Here is a 22830-nt window from a genome sequence, read left to right on the forward strand (position 1 = left end):
AAAAAAATAATATTTTTGTGTAGTTTGTAGTTCTATTTATAAATATTGTATATGGTTTTTTATTATAGATACGGTAAATAGATTTTACGTGGTTATTGTGATCCATTACCGTGAGCTCCCATTTTCATTTCGTGCACCACATTTTTTTTTGCCGACATGGACCCCCTGAAAGTTGTCATGGAAAATGAAACTGATGAAAGCTAAAAATTTATTTAAATAAATAATATTGTCTCAAGCCGTTTGGTAAATGTTTCCTTTGGTTTAATCCAATAAAGGTTAACACGGACGAAAGAGTCAAACTTTAATACCGTCCCATCAAACTTATGAGTCGTCATCATTGTTGGTTGGCACGAATTAAATCCAGACATACAATTCTAGGAATATTCATTTTCAAAGCATATATTCAAACTTCAACTCGAAATCTTTAAGAATAAGCTTTTTGTTGCTGTTCTGTGCTCTTTTTTCAATACGCGCAGGCCTGAGCGGTTGCTATGTAAACAAAGTGTTGCCATAACAAAGCACGAGCTGTCAGAGGAGAAAAAGAAATAGGACATTTAGTTATCGTATTTAGTTGTTAAAAGTTAGTAAAATGTCATTATATTTTGAAACTAAAGTGCATTTCAATGAGTCTGGCACAATTACAACGATATGTACGTGGCACGAAATGGTGCCACTACTTGCTGTAGGATCCTATAATCAAGAGAAAGGTGGATTTGTCACGATATTTGATGAAACAGTAAGTTGATTATAAAATATAAATTTATATAAAATATAAATTTATATAAAATATAAATTTATATAAAATATAAATAAATAGACTTATACACATTGGTATTATTTGCGCTCTTCCTTAATCTTTAAAATGCAACATAAAAGCAACATATTACCTCTACCCACAAATGAACCAATATTTCGAATTTGAAAATCAATTTTTTTTTAAATTTCTTATTATTTTTGAACAGCAATCAGAACCTAATAGTCCTATAAGCCGTTGTGCTGATTTTGACTTAATACTAGTTTGTTTGACAGAAGGCAACCTAATCAGTTGTCACGTCTCTGTATGATTATATTATTATTACAATTTCTGTAATAGGGCTAGTATTTTTATTGATGCAGCAATGCCGGGCAAGGGCTATTTTTACTTGAAAACATATTGCTATCTATATTTCCAAGTGAAAATTGTTGTCACTGCTGCCTGACAACAGGCTGCTCGAAGTGGGAATCGAACCCGGGACCTCATCAATCAATAACTCTTAACCGCATACCTACGGGCGAACCCAGTAATAATTTAAAATTGAATATTTCAATAAACAAATAAATTACAAGCGTATTCTAATAATTATTAATTTTAAATTATCAAATGTCTATGTCAAATCCATAAATTCTCTTAAAATGATCGAGGTATTATTATTAGATTTACCAACTAAAATATGATTTTTCTTAAATATTCACTAGTAACAGTTTATGATTTTTTTTTATTGACTGGTATTAACTTTCAGCTGTTACACGTAGTATTAGGTTGGCAAAAAAGTATACCATTATAGGACAAGAAAAACTAGATATAAATCATATGGAAATTATTTGAACGACCAACAACTTTGTTACTTAAAACTTAACATTTCCCACTTTAATAATGAATGAATATATTTAATAATGGATGAGTACTTATTCCGATCAAAAATATTTTTTAAAAATAGTTACTTGCATAATATTTAAAAATATTTAAAATTATAATTATTTCAATAAAATTTAAATTTAATACTAAGAAAATGCTAACAAATATCACATTTAGGTCGAATTGTTCTTATTCTATAGTTTTTATTATCTGCAGACAAAATAATTTTTAAAAGAATTGTGATTTAGAAAAGTAAATTTTACTTATTGATTTTACTAATAATTTTACTTCACTTTTTAGGGCGAACCGCTACCAGATATTACTTATCCAGTGCATCCTGTATCTCAAATAACGTCGTTGGTTTGGCACCCAGAAAAGAAAATTCTTGTGACCGGCTGGGAAAATGGAGAAATTAGCATTTGGCATGGATCAAGTGCAGCGAGAAACTTCATAAACGTAAATGGACCCCATACATCACCTGTGACTTTCACTGCTTTTCAGCGAAGTCGGAGGAAGATTGGTGTCTGGCGACTCGGTTTGTAATACATATTTTTTATATTTATTATACTGATGACAAAAACAGCATTCATAATCCATAAAATTATTTCATAAAAAACAATGATTTTAAACTAACGCAAATGAAATCTCGATTTTACCCTTGAGCCTTGACCATTACCCTTAAATAGTTGTAAAATAACAACTGTTTGTTGAATAATCGAAAGAAAGTGGCGACACCGATTAACTATAAAAATATTTACATTAATTTGGAAAATAAGCTAATATAAAGAAAATATTGTTACATGCGATTCATACATATGACTTATAAAATTCAGCAAGATCAATAATTTTTATTAATTAATTTTCTTTATTATAACAAAACTTGATGTTGCATGGATTTTCATAATATAAATGACTTCTTTTCTGTCTTTTAGACTGGTATATTGGTAGGATGGAAATACGATGCAACATCTTTCTATCTGACTGCATTTCATCATGATTTGAAGGATCCACTAACTCACATAACTTTTCGATTGAGTGTTTTATCAAAATCGTCTTCGGAATTACAACATTTAGCACGTGCGGCCGTAAACGGCGATGAAAATGCTCTGGATGCGCTGAGCTCCTGGCGACCCCGAACCAACGCCAGAACACAGGTTGCTCCAAGGACTAAGGACAATACGTGCTTTTTCGTTTCCACACAATCAGGTGAGAATGATAATAAAATATTATGATATTGATATCAAAGTTTAATCTTTTTTTGATCTCCGCGCTTTCGAAGATGCATAGCACAGACTTATGTTACATTTCATCATTTACAATTTTAACAACAATTTTTATTTCAACTTTTTACTACTTAACATAAAAATTGCAATAAATATTCTAATTCAAAAATTAAAATAATTTCAAAATTTAAAATTTCCAAATAAAATGCACATTTTCACAAAAAGTTATGATTTTAAGAAAATTATATTTTCTCTAGAATTACTTATAATTTGTAAGGTTTATAGAGTAGCAAAAATTTTAAGATTTTCAAAATATTAATTTTTATCAATATCTAGAATTTATTTCAATCCAAGTTACAGTTCTTTTTCATGACTAATATAAAATTATAATTCAATGATATGTTCATTTATCTTTAGTTATATTTTTATAGGAGTGTTTCTACGTAATTTCCAAGATACCAAAAGTTACGTTTTGTCAATACTTTTCATATAGTATTGAGACTTCACGTAGGGGAATGTCCCCGAGTGCCGGACACCTAAGGTTATTTATAAATAAATCAAAAAATATATTACGAAATGTATATTAAATTATGACTTATGTTAGATAACAAAGTTATAAATCAAACTAAATTAACAAAAACGCAACCTTTGCTTAAAAATAATTAAGACTATCTACTATCAATCAAACTTTGGTAACAAAAATAGGATTTTAAAATGTGGCACCTAGTACCGAACATTTCAAAATAATCAGCATTGAACACATTATGTAGCCATCTCCACACTCTGGAACGTCTACACATGTGTGTTCGACGAATATTCTTAGATATTGCAAAAAAATCACTATTCATTCACCCTTTTGGCTAGGCCACACAGATGCTTTCAGCTGGAGCATTCATCATAAGATTTTCATTCTTTGACTAGGAAATACGAAAGATGGTCGTTAGCACTCAACAGAACAAAATTAAATAATTGGAATAAATTACGTCAATTCTCACAAGAAATATCAATATGTTTACTGTCCGGCACTAAGGGACGACAGACATTTTTGTTCATTTGGTGGCACCTACTAAAATTGTTTAAAATATCTAATTATAATCTATCATTTTACGAATAATAATCAAGTATTACATTTATCTTTGCATACCACTCAAATGTTAATGCACTAGAATTACTTTCATTGATATTTAGGTGACGCCGTGATTTTGCGCCTAATGGGTTGCTTCCGCCGTGGCCGTGTACGTCACAGGCGAGGATTGGCGCGTGATCCTGTACCTGTGTGCCCCCCGTGCCCCTTTCACTTGTATTTTTAAATGAAAAGATTTATAATTGCTTAAATAATACGTATTAAATAGATTGTCCGGCACTAGGTGCCGTCCGGCGTTACGGAACTTCCCTCTATACAAATAGCAATTGGACAAGTAGATTAGTTTAATAATTTCGGAAGTATATTAACAAAATGAACTAACATTTTAATTCAATCGAAATACTGCTTATTACGTACTACATATTACAGACGCTAAAAGTGCAATCTTCTCTTTTCATAAAAGTGAGCAAGATTTCGGCTTGGTGCTTAGTTGAATATTCCTATAATACCTCGATCAAAAAAATGAACTCAACAAAAACTGAACAAACTGTATTTTTGGAAACACATTTCTTAAAACATCAAAATTTGTTAAATATGAAAGTAATACATTGATTCTATCGTGTAACTATTTTATAAATGTTAGAAATAGCTCTACCATAATTTGTAAATATAAATAAATTTAGTAACGGCATTATCGATAAACCATGATAAATATTAGTATTTTTTTAACGTAGATATTCGGATAAAGTTGAGATATTTTATTTTCAGGTCTTTTATATTATGTCAATCAATCAGGAACGTGCACAGAAATAATGCAAATGGAATCGCCTTTGAATTATATGTTATATCACCCAAATAAAGACGAATTGATAATTATGAATGAAGGTTTAACGTTAGAACACTACACAGTCGATTCACAGGGAAGATTGAGCGAGTTGGCCAAAATCAAATTAAGCGGTCGGACACAAGCACTGAGGGGCACTTCTAGTCAAGGATTAGTCTGGGTTGGCGGAACTTCTTTTGCTGTATTAACAGGTGATAAAAAAATATACGTATGTTTACAAAATACAACTCACTCTATACAAATTATCTAAATTATCAATTGCTTACGTAGTGTAAAGCAAGCGAGCAACTTTATTATCTCACGGACCAATTTAAAACTTATTTAAAAGTTTTTTTCTTTGTTGAATATAAACTTTATTCCATATGAGAGACTTTATATGGCCGGACTCGAATTTCTTTTCTGCGGGTTTGTCTACATAATTTTTATAATACCATATATTTTTCTAAATTGTCTGCTGTTCTTGACTATGTTCTACACCTTCTTATGCATGTGAGATTTCTAATTTTAACTGTATGTTTTGCAGGTGATATGACAGTACGTGTTTTAGATTTAGAAACCGGAGATAACTATTTGTTACCCACTGAACAAAATTCACCTGCATCAAATCTTCACACGAACACCGAACTTTTCACCAGCATAGCATTCTGCAAATTCAATCGAACTCTTTGCGCAGGAACAAACCTTGGCCAATTACACATTTGGTCTTGCAGAAATATTCTATCGTATTCTGAATTTCCTGAATCAAACTGGACCTTAGAAAATATTAGCAGCATAAAAGGCACTGTGAAAGAAATTGTATGGGGCAACGTGAGTTATAGAAATCCATACTTATGTGTAAATTGCGTGACCAATGTGTTCATTTTGAAGAAACAGTCATTATGTAGCTATTATTGTGAAAATTTGTGTGCAATCCAATTAAGTTCTACTCAACTTTTGATACAAAACAAAACAAATAAAGTTGTTCAAAATTACGAAATTCAAGTACAAGTTTTATGCTTAAGTAGTAATCACATCGTGGTGTCTAATGGAAGAATAGTTTTAGTATTTCAAGTTGTAAGCTCCAATAAAAGTATTACTGGTAGTATAGAATTTAAAGTTTTGGGAAACTTTACGTGTGAATCGGAAAGACTGTTGATTTACGAACATATTATTATAGCTTTGATGTCAAATTCTGTTCAAACACGTTCCTTAAATGGCGTTCTATTAAATACTATTAAAACCAGTGATATTGAAGGTGAACCTATAGGTATCGAATTGACCAACAAATTTCTTTGTGTGTTTACCATGAACGGTTATCTTAAACTATATGATATATCGCCCCATGAACCAAAATTATTGACCAATTCTAAGTATCTGGGAGATGATTTGAATGATTTCGGTGAAATTATTTCAGCAAAATCAAATTGTAGTGGGACAGCTGTGGCTATATTAGTTGCAAATTCGCAGTTAATACCGGATGGTAAACTATACTCGTGGGATCTGGAAACCGACATCTTAAGTGTGTATGATTTTCTAAATGAATCGAATGCTAACAATGTTATAAACTTAACTGATAGTGCGCAGACAAAATGTGAAGCAGTTCTGAGCAGGACTATACCCGTCAAATTTTTTTGGGATTCAAATGACTATCGTTTATTGGCAGTAGAAAGCAAAACGCTGATTAGTGATTCTACGCGGGAACCTGGTAAACAAAATGGTTACAGCGCGAATGGTGCTACAAACAAATCCGACAAAAATAAGGGTAAATAATATCAAATAATGAACAAATTAATTAATAGATAGTATGAGCTACATATGAGAAATAAAGAAATTTTTTGTATGAACAAGAATTAAGCAATATTTGCGTCTCCTAACATCATTATGAGATATATTTGTAACGCATTTATCGAAACTGTTCAGAAAGTAGGACTATTCGAGCATAAACTTTTCTTTAAATCAACTCATTAACCATAACTTTAAAATTTTTAAATTTTCATTTTAATAGATAAATCGCCAGGAGTGTATATAACATGCCTATTCGTGACAGAATTTGGATTTAATGTTATGTACAGATGTCACTATTCTTCGGGGTATCTAATGGGACTGACGGCTCCAAATTTGATAATGCACGGATTGAGAACAGTGACCAAAGTTCTAGTAAAACATTTTGAAGGTCTTGAAGAATGCGACGAAGGAATAAGAACAGCTGTTTTGGATTTTGCTTATTATTTATGGTTTGTACAATCCTTGAATCAAATTAAATTGATTGAAAATTAATTTGTGTTTGAAATAACCACTGATTTACTAACAATAATTTAATCGAAGTATAACGGATTTTTTGCAATACTGTATTATAAAATATGAAATTACTTTTTGCAACATACAATCAAATCCGAATATAACTAGTGGTGCATGGCAATTCGAAGAATTTCAAATAGATTATTATGAATACTGTAACTTTCATCATTCGTATTTTATAGACAAAATATAAGGGACTTATAAAATGAACGACGACGTTTATATATGGTAACATAAAAAGTAAATAAACAAAACTTAATTAAAAATAGCTTTGTTCTCTCAAAAACTGCCATTTTTACACTTTTTGCTCGCTATCTCTGAAACAACGAGGCCTGTCTTTTGCAGAAAATAGTCACTACTTCCTCTGTTCTCTTAAACTTAATCTCCGTTTTTAGAACTCTGCTCTGTATCTCAGAAACGGCTAGATCGACCTTTCCCAAAAACTAATCAGCACGTATTCCATCAATAGAAATAGAATGCTTTTTGAAAAAGTAAAATCGGTTGAGCGGTGCTCCCGAAAACGTCGACAAATTGTATCCACCCATACATACATACATACATACAACACATATATTTCTTCTAAAATATGCAAAAAATTTCAATTTCGATTGTTGGTCGATTACTATAACTTACCCTACGGGAAGTTAATGAAGTTTAAGCGAAGCCTATGTGCGAAATCTCATTTGATATCATATATAGTGAAATGGAATCATCTTTATAAGTATGCTTATCATATTTAATGGACATTTTTAATCGACACGTTGTCGAAACATTTCATTTTGAAAATATTGATGAAATTGTTATCCAAATTTGCTTCTAACCTAAAAAAATATTTTCTTCTTAAAATTGGCATTGCATACAATTTCAAGTAAATTTTGTATATGAACTTTTTAAGTGTTAGAAGTTAAAACTAAAGCAACATCTTTTAATCTTAAAAAAGATTACATATTTGCAGATCAACTAAGCCATGAATAAATGTTTCCTTTTTTATAAAATAAAATAATGTAGATTGCATTTAAATTTTGCTCTAATTTTATAGACCTTCATGCATTTTTGCAAGTATATGACTAATTATACATTATGCCGAAACAAATAAAAGCAGAAATCTAACAATAAGTAATTATCTGTTCATACGAGACAATTGTTACGTAAGTACGCGATCTCTCCACCGTACTAATAATTACGTTAATTATAGTCAATTCGATTATTATTAATTAGAGGACATATTGATATTTGAAATAATAATAATAATTTCGTGTACTAATAAGTTCTTGGTCATTTATCGCATATTAGATTTTTTTATGTAAACGTAAATATAAATCGATAGTAAATAATTTTTTTTAATCATATCGATATTTAATATTATTATTATATTATCGATAGTTCACGTCCAATTAAAACAACAATACTTGATATATTGTAAGGTTTGAAACAAGTGAAGAATTATTTCCATGGCAATTCAACAAGTAAAAGTTTATACAACATAATACTGCATTCATCTGAATTAGTTGTTCATGATGTTTTCTCCAATGCGAACATATATTGATATTAGTTTAGGTAACATGGACCAGGCATTTAAGGCAATACATTTAGTACAAAGCAATGCTATTTGGGAAAATTTAGCCCGCATGTGCGTCAAGACCCAGCGTTTAGATGTCGCATTAGTTTGTCTGGGGCACATGAAAAATGCAAGAGCTGCCAAAGCAGTACGTGAGGCCATGAACGATCGCGATCTGGAGCAAGAAGCTAAGACCGCTATGTTAGCTGTACAACTTGGAATGCATGTAAGTACATAATTTCATTTTTTTTTGTTTTATTATACACAATCAACCCTTCTAGAAGGCATAGTACTGCATTGCAGCGGGGTTGACTAGTATATTGTTGCTAAATATTATTAAGATACATAATTAATTTGTACAATTTGTATTACTTATCAACCGCAAGTCAAATCAGTTGTTCATACAAGTATATGCGGTCAAAGTATATGAGCACAGCATTGGTGTCACAATTTTCACTTAAATTTATAGATTTATAGATTTCGACTTATGACTAATATTATAATAAATAATTAACAGAATGAAGCAAAACTATTATATGAGAAGTGTAATCGTTGGGATCTATTAAATAAGCTCTATCAAGCTCAAGGAAGATTTGATGACGCCATTAGAATAGCAAAAGAAGAAGATAGAATCCACTTGAAAAATACATATTATCATTTCGGAAAACACCAAGAGAAATCTGGAGATTTAAACAAAGCTATAGATCTCTATTATAAAGCGAATTGTAAAAGTGAAATACCAAGACTTTTATTGCAGCATCCTTTGGCTCTACAGGTAAAGAAACCAATTCTATACATGTAAATTCTTGTAAACAATCATTTGTATCAAATTTGCAATGATTCGCTCATAAATCATGTGTATTATATTTAAGGATTATATGGAGCAGACAACCGATCAGGATATGTTGAAATGGTGGGCGCAATATGTTGAGAGTAGAGGAGATATTGACAGGGCACTAAAACTTTATGGAAAGGCTAACGATTGCGTTTCTCAAGTATTTATTTAAATATACTTTTTAAATAATTTAGCCATTAATTAATCCTGTTTAAAATGAATGAACTAACATCCAGAAGTTCCTAAATATGTAGTAGTTTACTGTACAAAACACTTTGGTAACTTAATTTTTGAAATTTTTAAATGGTAAAGATTTGTTTTGGATTTGAACAGTTTTACATACTTAGCCAAACGTTTTATATTATACTCACATCATAGCTATTGTACTGCAAAAGTTCGATCACTTCAAATATTAATTCTAAAATTTTTAGGTAAGAATCTTATGTTTCATGCGCTTGGAAAATAGTGCCGCAGAACTTGCAATGTCATCAAATAGTAAAGCAGCATGCTATGAATTGGCAAGACATTATGAAGCAACTGAAAACGTGGAGGAAGCGATACAGGTATGAAAATTTTTACAAGTATGTAGTACAAATATTCTGTCCAGGTCAATAATTTCGTCGACTGACTTAAGAAAAGTAATGATTGAAACTAATTTTAGTTTTTCAGACGTGCCCAAGCTTTCGGCATGGCTATGAGACTTTGTCGCGAGCAGAACATGGACGAAATACTTTGGGGACTCGCATTGTCTGCGACACCAGCACACAAAATAGAGGCTGCCGAATACTTCGAAACAGCTGGCGATATGCAAAAAGCGATTTCTTTGTATCATAGAGCAGGTATACTATAAAACTGTTATTGAAGTCATAAATAAATATTCTGGTAATTTATATAAATGTGCAGAAACTAAAACGCAGCTAGGTTTTTCGCATAACATTGAATTCCTTTTGTTTCCTCGAGTAGTCAGAAAAATGGTATAAATATACCTTATCATTGACTATGCATCTTAAACAGAAATACTAAAATTTATTTTGAAATTTTATGCGTACTTTTTTTTAAATTCAAACGTAGATGTTTGCAAGTTTTTTAAAATACACTATTTCAAAGATTTGAGTTGATCAATATAAAATTTTCTAATGATTAATCTGAAAAAAATGTAATGATTTGATATTAGAAATTCAACACTATTTGATGGTTTAATTATAAGTTTTATCGATAATTTGCATGTAAACCTGGATCAAGCCATATTTGGTTCTATTAAAAAAAAAGTATAATTTATAATAACTTACACCGTACGTCATAGTAATCATATTCTCATTTTTTGGACATAATTGAATTCTCATAAAAATCACATAAAACAATAAAATGTACAGCCAAATAAAGGTTATTGGAATAACCCATTGGAATTTGATGAAAAATTCAATAATTCTGTAAAAGATTAAGATCCTTCAAATGACAAAAAAATCAAGAGTAATATGAAAAAGAAAAATTACGAATTCAGTTTTAATAAAGTTGTAATAATTTGATACATTATGTATATATTCCAAATGAGAGACCTATTTCAGATATATTATTATTAAAAAATAAAAAACGCATTTTATATCTATATTAAATAAATTGCCACTTTTAATTATACATTTTCAAGTTCTAAAAGCACATACACTGTATTAAATTTCAAAAAAGTATCTATAACAGAAAACGTTGGCAAAATATCTAGATGATTGGCAAAATTTTGAGTAATTTACTGTGCTACTTCAAGCACGAGTATGAACTATTCTGAAAGTCAAATATAGACTACAAGAGTGAATTAGTATAACACATTTAAGTGACGTATTATTTAATTTTCAACACGTGACATGGCTTTGATGGTAATTGTATTTGCCGATGAAGAGCCGAATCATTCGTTTGCAAATACCGTTTCTAAACTGGTAAAACAGATTGTAAATTATACGAAAAAAATCTGATTTTCATGGGTACAATCAATTTTGTTTTAATTTTTTAACGAATGACTTAATCATCATATTTACTTATATTATTTTAATTTACAAACATCAAATTGAATTTGTTGTGATAAACCATGAAAATATCTAATAGAAACCTATAACGAATTATTTCAACTTAATCTAACTAAGAAACAGAAGATTTAAAAACGAACTATCTTAGACAATTATTCTTTGTCTACAGTAAAACAAAATCAAATATACATTATATAATCGTATGTATTTAAAATGTAATAAAATGATCAATTGAATGCTAAATTGAATAATTTACTTAAAAATATACTTAATCTTAAAACTAATTTAATTTAAAAAATGGTCCAGCCGTTTTGAATATACAAAGAAAAAAGTACAAAAATAGCATTTTAGTTTTCAAAACATTTATAAGTTTTCAGAAAAATTCTAAGTTTTCAAAAAACATAATTATTTCAGATATTTTTTTCAAATTTCGAATGTTTTGAATGATTTCAAATTTTTCAAAAATATGCAAAAAAATCGAAATTTCTAAATTTTTTATTTTTGAGCTTTTAAAAATTTTAAATAACGGTGCGGGAAGTTCCAGCAATTTCCAGCACCACTAGCTTAATTTGCATTTAGTTGGGTGATTATACATACAATAATTAGTTCGTGTAACCACACATTTTTTACAATGTGCACATAAAATATATAAGTTTTACGATTAGAGCCTAACGTAGTTCTATTATGGTCAATTATAATATTAATCTATAATATATTTTTTGATACGAACTGATAAAATACACATTAAGTATACCAAATTCTTTTGTAGGTTTGCTTCGTAAGGCTCTGGAATTATCTTTCAATTCGCAGCAGTTCGATACTTTGCAAGACATCGCGGCCGATTTGAACAAATCGAGTGATCCAGAACTGGTCAAAGAATGCGCAGAATACTTTGTTAACAACGAACAATATGAGAAAGCCGTAGATTTGCTAGCGATTGCTAATAAGGTCAGTCGCATTATATCAATTTTGAGTCTATATTGTCTTCATATACGCGAAAAAGGCAAATTCTTTAATAAAGCGTATAAAAACTTTCGGTACAATATGTACAAACATGCTATTATACAAACGCAAAATAATCTAACAAAAAGAAATTTAAGTTGAACATTTCGATAGTTTTATTATAGCAAGAAAAAAATTATGAAAGTTGCCATAAAACAGATCAATTAGTTTAATTGAAATTCAATTCACGAGGAAGTTTAATATTGATTCAAGCGAGAAATCATCTTTGATAAAATATTTATGATAAACCAAATTCACTATTAATAAAATTCTGTACATTCACACCTTTCTATTTCAAAAGTTATAAATTTTGCTTTAGCGAGTCACAAGCAAATTTTTAGATAAAGGTCTAAATACTAACATCCTGTACTCTATATTTTAATAACCGTATTTCATACCTTTCGATTTATCTGGTCTATACGCCTGAGAGTCAACTTCATACTGTGTATTAAAGTTATGAATTCTATTCAATATAAATAAATCAATTATTATAATTTACATCAAACTTAGTACTTAGTACTTATAAATTAGAAAACTCACCAATATGTAGTTCTCTAAAAACATTATAGCTTTGTAAAGTTTCAGAATAATTACTGAATGTCTTAATTATAAGGAAGATTGTAATTTAAATATGAATAAAAAAATTAATTTTTTTTTTAAAATATGATTATGAACACAAAAATGATTAGAAATATAAATATAAGTCAGCTAGAAAAATATTACACTCACAAAAAATGTATGAATATGCTATGAATATGATATTAAAGCACTAGAAGATACTAAAGCTTTTTTAAAGACAATTTTTGCAAAGACGACATTCTGTTCTATTTATATTACAACTTTATAACTTTTATAACAATTTATGCACACTTATCTATATCACTGTAAGATGTTTGCATCAAATGCACCATTATTATTATTTTAGTGAATAGTAGTTCAAAAAAACTAATTATCAATAAAATGAAATATAATAATGGCTTAAAAAAATCTATGTCCATATTATAACTGTGTCTGCTTCTTCGATAATCGGTACCTCAGTAGATTTTAAGTTTTACTAGCATGAGTGTTATTTTTTATTTTATTTGTTTTTTATATTTTTTATTTAGACTTATAAGTCTAAATAAAATTTAGACTTATTTAGTAATGATATGTATTTTTAAAAAAAATTAATTCTAGTATACTGAGGCTCTGGATATATGCGCAGAACATACAGTAAACATATCAGAAGAACTAGCCGAACATCTGAGTCCTGCAAAAAACAGTATAGACGAAAGAGAGCGGTTATCAATATTATACAAACTAGCTGAGATTCTACATGCTCAAAGAAATTACCATTTAGCTACTAAAAAATTCACACAAGCGGGAGATAAGGTAAACTGCAATAAAAGTCCTCAGTAACATTTAGCAAGTTTTGTAATTAAAATAAAAGACGCTTTGGAATTATTTCAGTCGGTCATAATATACATCCTTCTATAATTTATCATTACAAAGTCAAAATTAGCTGAATTTGATAAAATTTCAATTCAGGTATTGAGAGTAGTATAGCTCAAATTATTGTTTTGTAATTAAATGACTTTGTTGAAAGACCGGTCTCAAAATTCGATTTAATTTAGGAAATACAGGCTATAATTAATTATATAAGTAAATCATTATAAATTTGTCGGTTCTTTAAATGGTTAATAAATTTTAAACCAAAATTTTTTTTTGCCTTTTAGATTAGAGCAATGAAATCATTATTGAAGTCGGGGGATACCGAGAAGATAATTTTCTTCGCTGGTGTATCACGACAAAAAGAGGTTTATGTGATGGCTGCAAATTATCTACAGGCATTGGATTGGCAAAGCAACCCAGATATCCTGCGCAACATTGTGTCATTTTATGCAAAAGGAAAAGCTCATGACTTGTTAGCAAATTTCTATGTGGCATGTGCTCAGGTAAAACTATTTAGGCAATATTTGCTATAAGATTATTTATTTCCAACCAGAAAAAACATGATTATCTGAATAATAATATCTCATGTTATAAAATGATCAATAGTATGATCTTTCATAATGATTTAATTTCAATGATATGTATTAATATTCAAACTTTCAGTTATATATTATGTATAATGTCCGTGTCCCCCAGGTTGAAATCGATGATTTTAAAAACTATGAGAAAGCTCTGAGCGCTTTGGGAGAAGCGGCCCGCTGCTTATCCAAAGTTGATCATGATCCACGGTCTATGGAAATTCTAACATATAGGCAAACACTCGTAAAAAGATTCCTGGAATGCCAAAGAACGATGGATAGAGACATAAATACAGGTATTTTTATATCTTTTTGTTTATAAAAAATCTCAAATTATTTTTAATACTTTTCAAACCTTAAATCACTACCACTGGGTAGCCTTTATATCTACACATTTCTCGCCAAAATTATTGAATGCATTACCACTAAGCAGATTGTGATTAGATGGAAATAATAAAAAAAAAATTTTTTCAATATTGTCGCTTGCTATTAGATATGAAATCATTTTATTTTTAAGAAAAGCTATGTTCCTAAACTTTAATTAAACATATAGCATGTAAATGTGTTGCATTTGAAAAAATGTATAGATTTTAAATGTTTAATATAAAAAGAAACTTTCAACTAAAAATCTAACCTAAAGAGAATACAATTTATTTAATTTATACGAACTTCAAATATGTCGAAAACTTGAAATATTTGAAAACTTAATGTCATTGAGGGGGTATTCTGGTCTAAAGCCATCAAAGACAGTAATCTTTGAAAAATCGCATAATATTTATGACAAACAATATTAGTACTAATTTTTTCTGCAAGTTATTAAATATTATTTTGAGAATATAAAAAAAATTATTTGAGAATATAAAAAATATAGAGAGAGATGAACCTTACCCACGATTAAAAAAATATAATTAATGGAAATCTAAAAAGCGGGCAAGTCAAAAAAATTATTCACAAAACAGCAACTGTCTGAGAAAAAGATTTACAACCTCGTAGATTTTTTTTTAAGTAGTATATACAAGAATACAGGGATGGACGTAGTACATACTGAAGAAAAAAGTATAAAAAAGACCAAGAACTTCAAATAAATCGGTACAGTAGAATTTGAGAAATCGTGGGTATTGTATTAAACGATTCGAGAAAAACGCGATTAAGGTTTTCGCATAAAGAAACAGAAAATTACCGTGGTCGTACAGCTATATTTCCAAAAACAATTTAAATCTGGAAAAAAACTTGTTGTACACATATTCTTGTGAAGTTAAACCCTGAAAATATGCAAGAAAAACAAAAACAGTTTTTCAAAAATATTGAACAAGAATACCGACTTAATATATTCATATAATTCAATTAACTGCATTTTATAAGTATCAATCAATCAATCAATATATTTGCATTTTAAGTATCGATCAATATCAGACTTCTTTCTTATACTGTATACATGTTACACAATATATGCCCACAGCAGTAATATATATTTATTTATGAATATCGCATATATAGTTACAATCGCTTAGTTTGAACAACATCCATATTCAAATATTTATAATACCTTGTAAGTAAGTCGAAGAACAATCTTAATGAATTAAATAAACAGAACATTATAAATGTTTATAATTTTTTATGTAGGAATAATTCAATGCAGACAATTACTACGAGTAGACGAATCAGAAAATCCTGTGAGAAAATTCGATATTTTGTCATTACTAATCGAGCAAGGAGCGAAACCAGGAGGCGACCGAGAAATCGCCATCGAGGCGCTGAGAGAGATCCAGCGTATACAAGGAGGCAGCGTTACGAGGCGCATACCGCGCGAAGTTCTTGAAAAATTGGGCGTCGAAGACATATTTAAACAAGATCAAGATGATGAAAATTATGAAGAAGAAGAAGAAATTCAAGAAGTTATTTAAATATATTTATAAGATTGTGAGCAAAAATTGCTGGAAAAATATGACAATCCCGAAATATATTTAGCACGAACCAAATAAGTAGGTTACAGAAGGATATCGAGAAGATTCAAATTATGCTGAAGAAGCAATAAAAAAGTAATCAATAAGAAAACCATTAGTTCAACGCATTTGCAAAAAAGAATGTAATTTGAGTTTAATTAAGTTTTTAAAATATAAAAATATAAAAAGAAGTTTGAAAATATGTAAATCTTCTAAATAATGTAAATATTATATATCATTGTAATGTCGCATGTTTTTAATTTTAATCTGTATAAATTAATTTATAATCACATATCATGTTAACTTATATTTTTTTTAATAAATTGAGTTTGAAAAAATATTACCTATGTGGTTTTTTACGTATTACGTATGAAATCTACACTAGCAATAAAGCTCTCTTTGAATATTTTTTTTCTAAATTAACGATTTGTGAACTATAATTTGAAATCATTTCAATCATTCTAAGGTTACCATACAAAATATTTGCAATTAATTCCGAAATGAAAAATCAATTTTTTGAAGATTTCCTTCAATGTACGCAGTAAATGAATAGTATTCATGGAAAATCTTAAAATATACTAGTATCAATATTACTAAGAAATTTAACTGATATTTTGCATGTACCAACTGCACATATGCCCCGTCTTACACGGAAGAAACGTTCCTTAAAAATTTGTGTAACTCGAAAAATTCACTCTTATATGGAAAAACCGCGTTAAACAAAAATCACTATAAAAAAGCCTTTCTTGTCAGTTTTTAATATGATGGATAGTAAAAATATAACATTTGTTTACTCTCTCTCGTTTTATATTTTTTTGTTTAACCATTGTCGAACTATACATTTTTTTATAAATTATAAATTTTGTGGATAATAAATCTATTACTTGCTTGCCTTGAATAAATTTACGCTATCAATTATGTATAAACACTAATTAAAAAGAATTTCAAAAACAATAATGCTCTTTGTTTTCGTATTTCAAACAAACTAGCTTATACACACATAAAACTTAGTTTTGGTCATGAAACAGAGTACCCATCTTATCTACATATTTCCATCATACACATAGACTACGTACTAAGAATTCGTAACTGTAATATACATTTTGTAGTGTTGTATTCTGACAATAAAACAATAAAAATGTTATTATAGATATAAGTAAATTAACGTTTATTGTATATAATTTCGTATAAATGCAAAGTTAATAAACTTCGTTGAAAGAAATTTCTATTTTCAAAAACCATGTAAAATCGAAAACGTGTAAAACGAATACTGTGTGAATCGAGGGGATAGGTTATAAAAATAATATGTATTACTTTTGAGATATATATAAAACTAAGTCGTGATACTTGTATATTTAAATTATAATATTTACACATATTTTTATTTTATGTAACATTTTATGTATATAATAGAACTACAAATATATTAAACATATATTATACGCACATCACTTCACTAATTTTACAAGTTCGATTAAAACATAACTAAATTTGATTTCAGTTAATAAACGTTAGTGTAAAACAGGCCCTAAAATGGTTTTAATTGTTTCAAAATTAAATTACGAGATATAAATTTTTTATAAAGATATTTGGTAGTAATTTAGCATTTGGTGCCTAATACGCAATGCGTGATACTAGTATTTTTGAGAGGGGAATTGACATCACAAGTGCGTAAAAACAAAGCTTTTATGAATGAACTCGGTTTCGTAATTTTATTTACGATATGTGATTTGAGCATGTGTAGTATTCTTACATATCATCAGTAAAAACAAGGAGACAAAAATTTGCAATGTTTTTTACCACCATGATGAACAAGACTATAATTCGGTCATCACTGATTGATAAATGTTAAATAAGATTACATCAAATTAAAACACGTTTTTTAACTTGTCAAGAATATTGCACTGAAACTAAGAGTTTTCATGAAAATTATGTAAAATAAAACAATTTAATTATTTATTTGTTGAACGTTATCAAATGTCCCCTAGCATCCACACATTTTACTTAATTTGATTTAGGCATTCCAATTTTTTTACAAGCATTGCTATTATTAATTAACCAAATAACGTGTATATCAAACCGTTACGTCGATATTATTATTTTCCATACTTATTACGCAAAAAGTTCCATTCTCAGAATCGATTATAATTTCGACCTACAAATTGTCATTTTCATGTAACCTAAACTATTTTTATAACTATTCACTCACGAACTGTATCAAATATAATTAATTCACACAATTTACAGCAATTACCATAAGCAGGAGGTCGTGGAATAAACTTTATTAATTTTTAAGTTCTACAACCGAGAAAATAATCAAAACATAGTGTAAGCAAAGAGTATAACTGTTTCTGTTCATCACGATCCACCTAGTTCTTTTGTCAATCGTACGACTAACACTGCACAGAAAGTGTCACAATAAAAACAAATATCTAATTGAATCGCACACGCTGTACCGGAGATGACAATTTTATCTAACGCATTCGGATAATAGAATTTTGACGGGAAGATGTTAATCCAGAGATCAAGAACCTTTTCTCAAACTAGTGGAAGACTTATACTCGTTATATAAACATACGCTTAGAACTAGCGGCTGTGCGTGACATCGAGCATTAAGCCAAATTACTGGAACTTTCTGTACCGTAAATATTTTTTTTAAAAAAGCTCGACAGTTTTTTGAAGACTTAAAAAAAAAATTGAGAATTTTGAAATGTTTGCAAAAAATTGAAAATTTTGAACTTTTTTTTCAAAGCAAAGCAAAATATGTCTTTACAAAGCAAAGCAAAATATGTCTAAATGATATTTTTTTTATAGTAAACACATAATTATGGGCCGTAAATGAATCAATGTTATAGTAAAACTATGTTATGCAGCCTTTTTCATATAAAGTGGAAATAAAAACTTTCAAAATGTTATGTTGAAAAAAATAAATGAAAAATTTTGAAATGTTTAAAAAAAATTGAAAATTTTGAACTTTTTTTTTTCAAAGCAAAGTAAAGGTGCGCCGCATCGCAGTCTAACGGATAATCATTGATACGGGACTAAATTCATCTATATGTCTAATAATCAATTTTGACCGCCAAACCGCATTTGTTTATTTTTTTTGGATCTCCGAAACAGCTCGACCTGCCTATTCAAAAATTTAATCAGTTCTTCATTTTGTCAATGCAAATGAAATGTTTTTTGAATCATTTAAATCGGACACTTCGATATAAAAAGATTACTGTTATAATTTGTTTATAAAATCATGTTTTTCAATTACCATATAAACTTATTTTAATTAAGTATTCATTATTGTCGATCATAATATTGGATAGCGAAATAATATAGTATGTTAGCACTGCAAAGCAAAATATATCTAAATGATATTTTTATAGTAAAGACATATGATAATGGGGCGTAAATAAATCAATGTTATTGTAAAACTATTTTACGTAGCGTTTTTCATATAAAGTGGCACTAAAAACTTCCAAAATGCTATGTGGTTGCTGTCCAGCTAGGCGTTTTAGATAGATATTCTAACCAAGAAAACGCACTAACGTCAAAAAAAAGAATCTTATCATAAGTGCATTTTTGTGATGTGGCATATTAACATATGAGTGAGTTGCATTTTATAGGTAAAATGCCTGATCGCACAGCAAATACATAGCATTTTGGAAGTTTTTAGTACCATTTTATATAAAAAAACGCTATGAAAGATGATCTTGTCACAACATTGCTCTATTTGAGAGACATATGTGTACTATTTCAGATAATTAGATCAATAACTTAGAATAATAATAGAATCTATTTAGATTAAAAGCACTTATGTATTTGAGAAAGCCATTTCGCAACAAAGAAAGAAATGTATATATTTTATGGATAATTACTCAAAGTTATAAACGAAAAATTATTAACCAATTTGTAGAAGATTAATAAAAAAAAGATAAAATATGTATTTATATACGATTATAGGTAATTTTGTAAAAATAAAGTATTAAACGTTTAAAAAAATTAATACTAATCTCGTTGCTAAATTTTGAAGAAAACACCTGGCAAACTATACCCTGATCGACCCATAGCGGCTAATGGAACGGGACAGAATGAAATGAATATAAATTATGTCTATGTAATTCTTTATTTTAGGAAATTATTATAACTTTTATTTAATCCTTATATATTGAAATGTATACTTTTTAGTGGAAATTGTTGGCCAGTTTACATGTTTTGTTCACAAACATAAAAATACTGTATATTCTACTATTTATATTTTTCCTAGCTTATATAAATATGTATAAAATAAGTTAATGTTATATATGTGCTGTTAAGAACTATTATGTATTTATTATAAGATTTTATGTTTTCAGATCTTTATTAAGATAATTTTAAGTTTGTAAGTTAGTACCAAATCCAGAATTTATATAAATCTTTTATAAATCGACCCTTATTCTTACAATAAGGGTCGAATCAGCGGGGAGGTGGGGGCAGTTATGATTGAACCGTCAACAAGTACAGACTAAAGATATCAACACTCAATTTTGTAAGTTTAATTTAAAATAAAATCAATTAATCTTAGAAGTGTTTGTTTTTACAAATCAGAAGAGATCCAATAATTAATAACTTTTCAGTACATACAGTACTTAACGAAATACATCAAACTGATTCTGATTCATCGGCAAAATGAAATCAAACAGTGCACAAGTTTACCAGCTCTGAAATTTGTGATATACATATCTCTCGTTGTAGAATGCCGATGCTAATAGTATGGCATGACCCAGTTTTTTCGATATTTAGCGTAATTAACAAGAGACGCCTTGCCGGGTTGTATTGGAAATGCGTGTCGTATGTGACCCGTCGTGGTGAGCGTGAGTTACCTACTTATGGAAAGACATTTCGATTGTTACACAAATTTAATATGAATGTAAAGTAATGTAACACGGACTGTACTTCAAGATCTACTAAGTGTTAATACCAATATTAGGAGTATGCGATCAATGGCGTACAGGTGGAAGAAGTTCGAAGAAAATTCATTAAAATATTCGAATATATGCACAAAATAAAAAAACTAAAGATTTATAGAAATTAATCCGAAAAACTTTAGTTTTAGTCAATATATAATTATATCAAATAGATACTAAACAATAAAATAAATGCTATATTCTGATATTAATTATTATGCTTTACCAATACCTAGTACTCATTGCACGTAATGAGATCTAGGAAATTGTAAAAAAAGAGAGATACGCATATCATAAAGCACTTTATAATTAAAATACAATAAACTTTCATTTCAATAGAAAAAATTATGATAACAATTTTAACTAGTCTGTACCTGCATCCATGCATTATTAATGCATATTCCGACACTCACTCGAAGATTTGTCTAAATATATTTTTACGTTTACACGCAAAACTTATTGTTATTACCAAGTAACGGGCCAATTCTGCCATAAAATTGACCAATGTTATGGCAAGGCTATGTTTCGCTGCATTTTCCATAAAAAATAATTCTCAAAACTGTCAAAACTGTTTGCTGTCGATCATAAATTGTAACTTCACACATAAAATGTAACTTCACTAATATGTTATCATAACACGTCAGAAAGATGCAATTAGATTCATTTCCTAACGTTTGTGCGTTATCTAGGTTAGATTTTATGTCTAAAACGCCTTACTGCACAGAAATCAGACAGCATTTTGACATTTTTTGGTACCATTTTGCATGAAAAACGCAGCGTATTATAGCCTTGCCGTAACATTGATCTATTCTACTACAGAATTGGTCGGTAAATGTAATATACTGATATCACGTTATACAAAATTAAACAATTGATATCCTGAGACATTTTTTTACTAAGCTAATGATAAAGGTAAAAGTTAGAAAAGTTGATCGAGATAAAACTTTAATTAATGCATTTACCTAAGATAACATGTATAACACTGGGTAACATAGCAACAAAAGTTTCAAACCAAGAAATAATTTGCTTCTATTGATATCAATAGAGAATTTATGGGTAGTATTGTAATTATGGAATATTTGCCAAATAATCTCAAATTTATTTTAGTATAGAAGAAGATGAGGCAATCAATTTTCAAATATCTTGAGGAACAAAGTGAATTTTCAATGAAGTTTTTCCATTACTCGAAACCTTTTTTTGATGTCTTTATAATTCGATGGAAAATTTACATATGTCGAACGATATTTATTTAGGATGGTATATTATTTAATATGAGTAAAATGTTCATTAAAATCATACAATGTCAGACTCCACACATATATCATAATTATTAAGTCAAACACGTCTTGGAACGATATGTGCAAAACCGTTTTTGTCAACAAATAAATAAATATCACATAAGTCAATTAATTTGAAGCAATTGAAAATGAATGAACGCCGGACCCCCACTGAATATGAAATTGCGATAAATAAGCACGCCCATGAGCA

General features: G+C 28.9%; 2 protein-coding genes across 4 annotated transcripts in view; one reads left to right on the plus strand and one right to left on the minus strand.

Moving 5' to 3' along the window:
* LOC113376608 overlaps positions 1-22830 on the minus strand; it is a 417742-nt gene that overhangs the window by 369903 nt on the left and 25009 nt on the right. The gene's annotated exons all lie outside the window — the stretch shown is intronic.
* LOC113375060 (intraflagellar transport protein 140 homolog) lies at positions 590-18023 on the plus strand. Its single transcript, XM_026615012.1, is given in 18 exon segments — positions 590-736; positions 1916-2104; positions 2106-2150; positions 2548-2821; positions 4691-4957; positions 5290-6507; positions 6751-6979; positions 8596-8827; positions 9119-9376; positions 9474-9596; positions 9868-9999; positions 10098-10275; positions 12221-12399; positions 13630-13824; positions 14169-14387; positions 14581-14758; positions 16086-16273; positions 17991-18023. Coding segments are annotated over 18 exon segments (4284 nt in total).

The sequence above is a fragment of the Ctenocephalides felis genome, unplaced genomic scaffold (genome assembly GCF_003426905.1).
Source record: "Ctenocephalides felis isolate EL2017-DRISC unplaced genomic scaffold, ASM342690v1 CF-g0.4_SCAFFOLD_01886, whole genome shotgun sequence".
Lineage (NCBI taxonomy): Eukaryota > Metazoa > Arthropoda > Insecta > Siphonaptera > Pulicidae > Ctenocephalides > Ctenocephalides felis.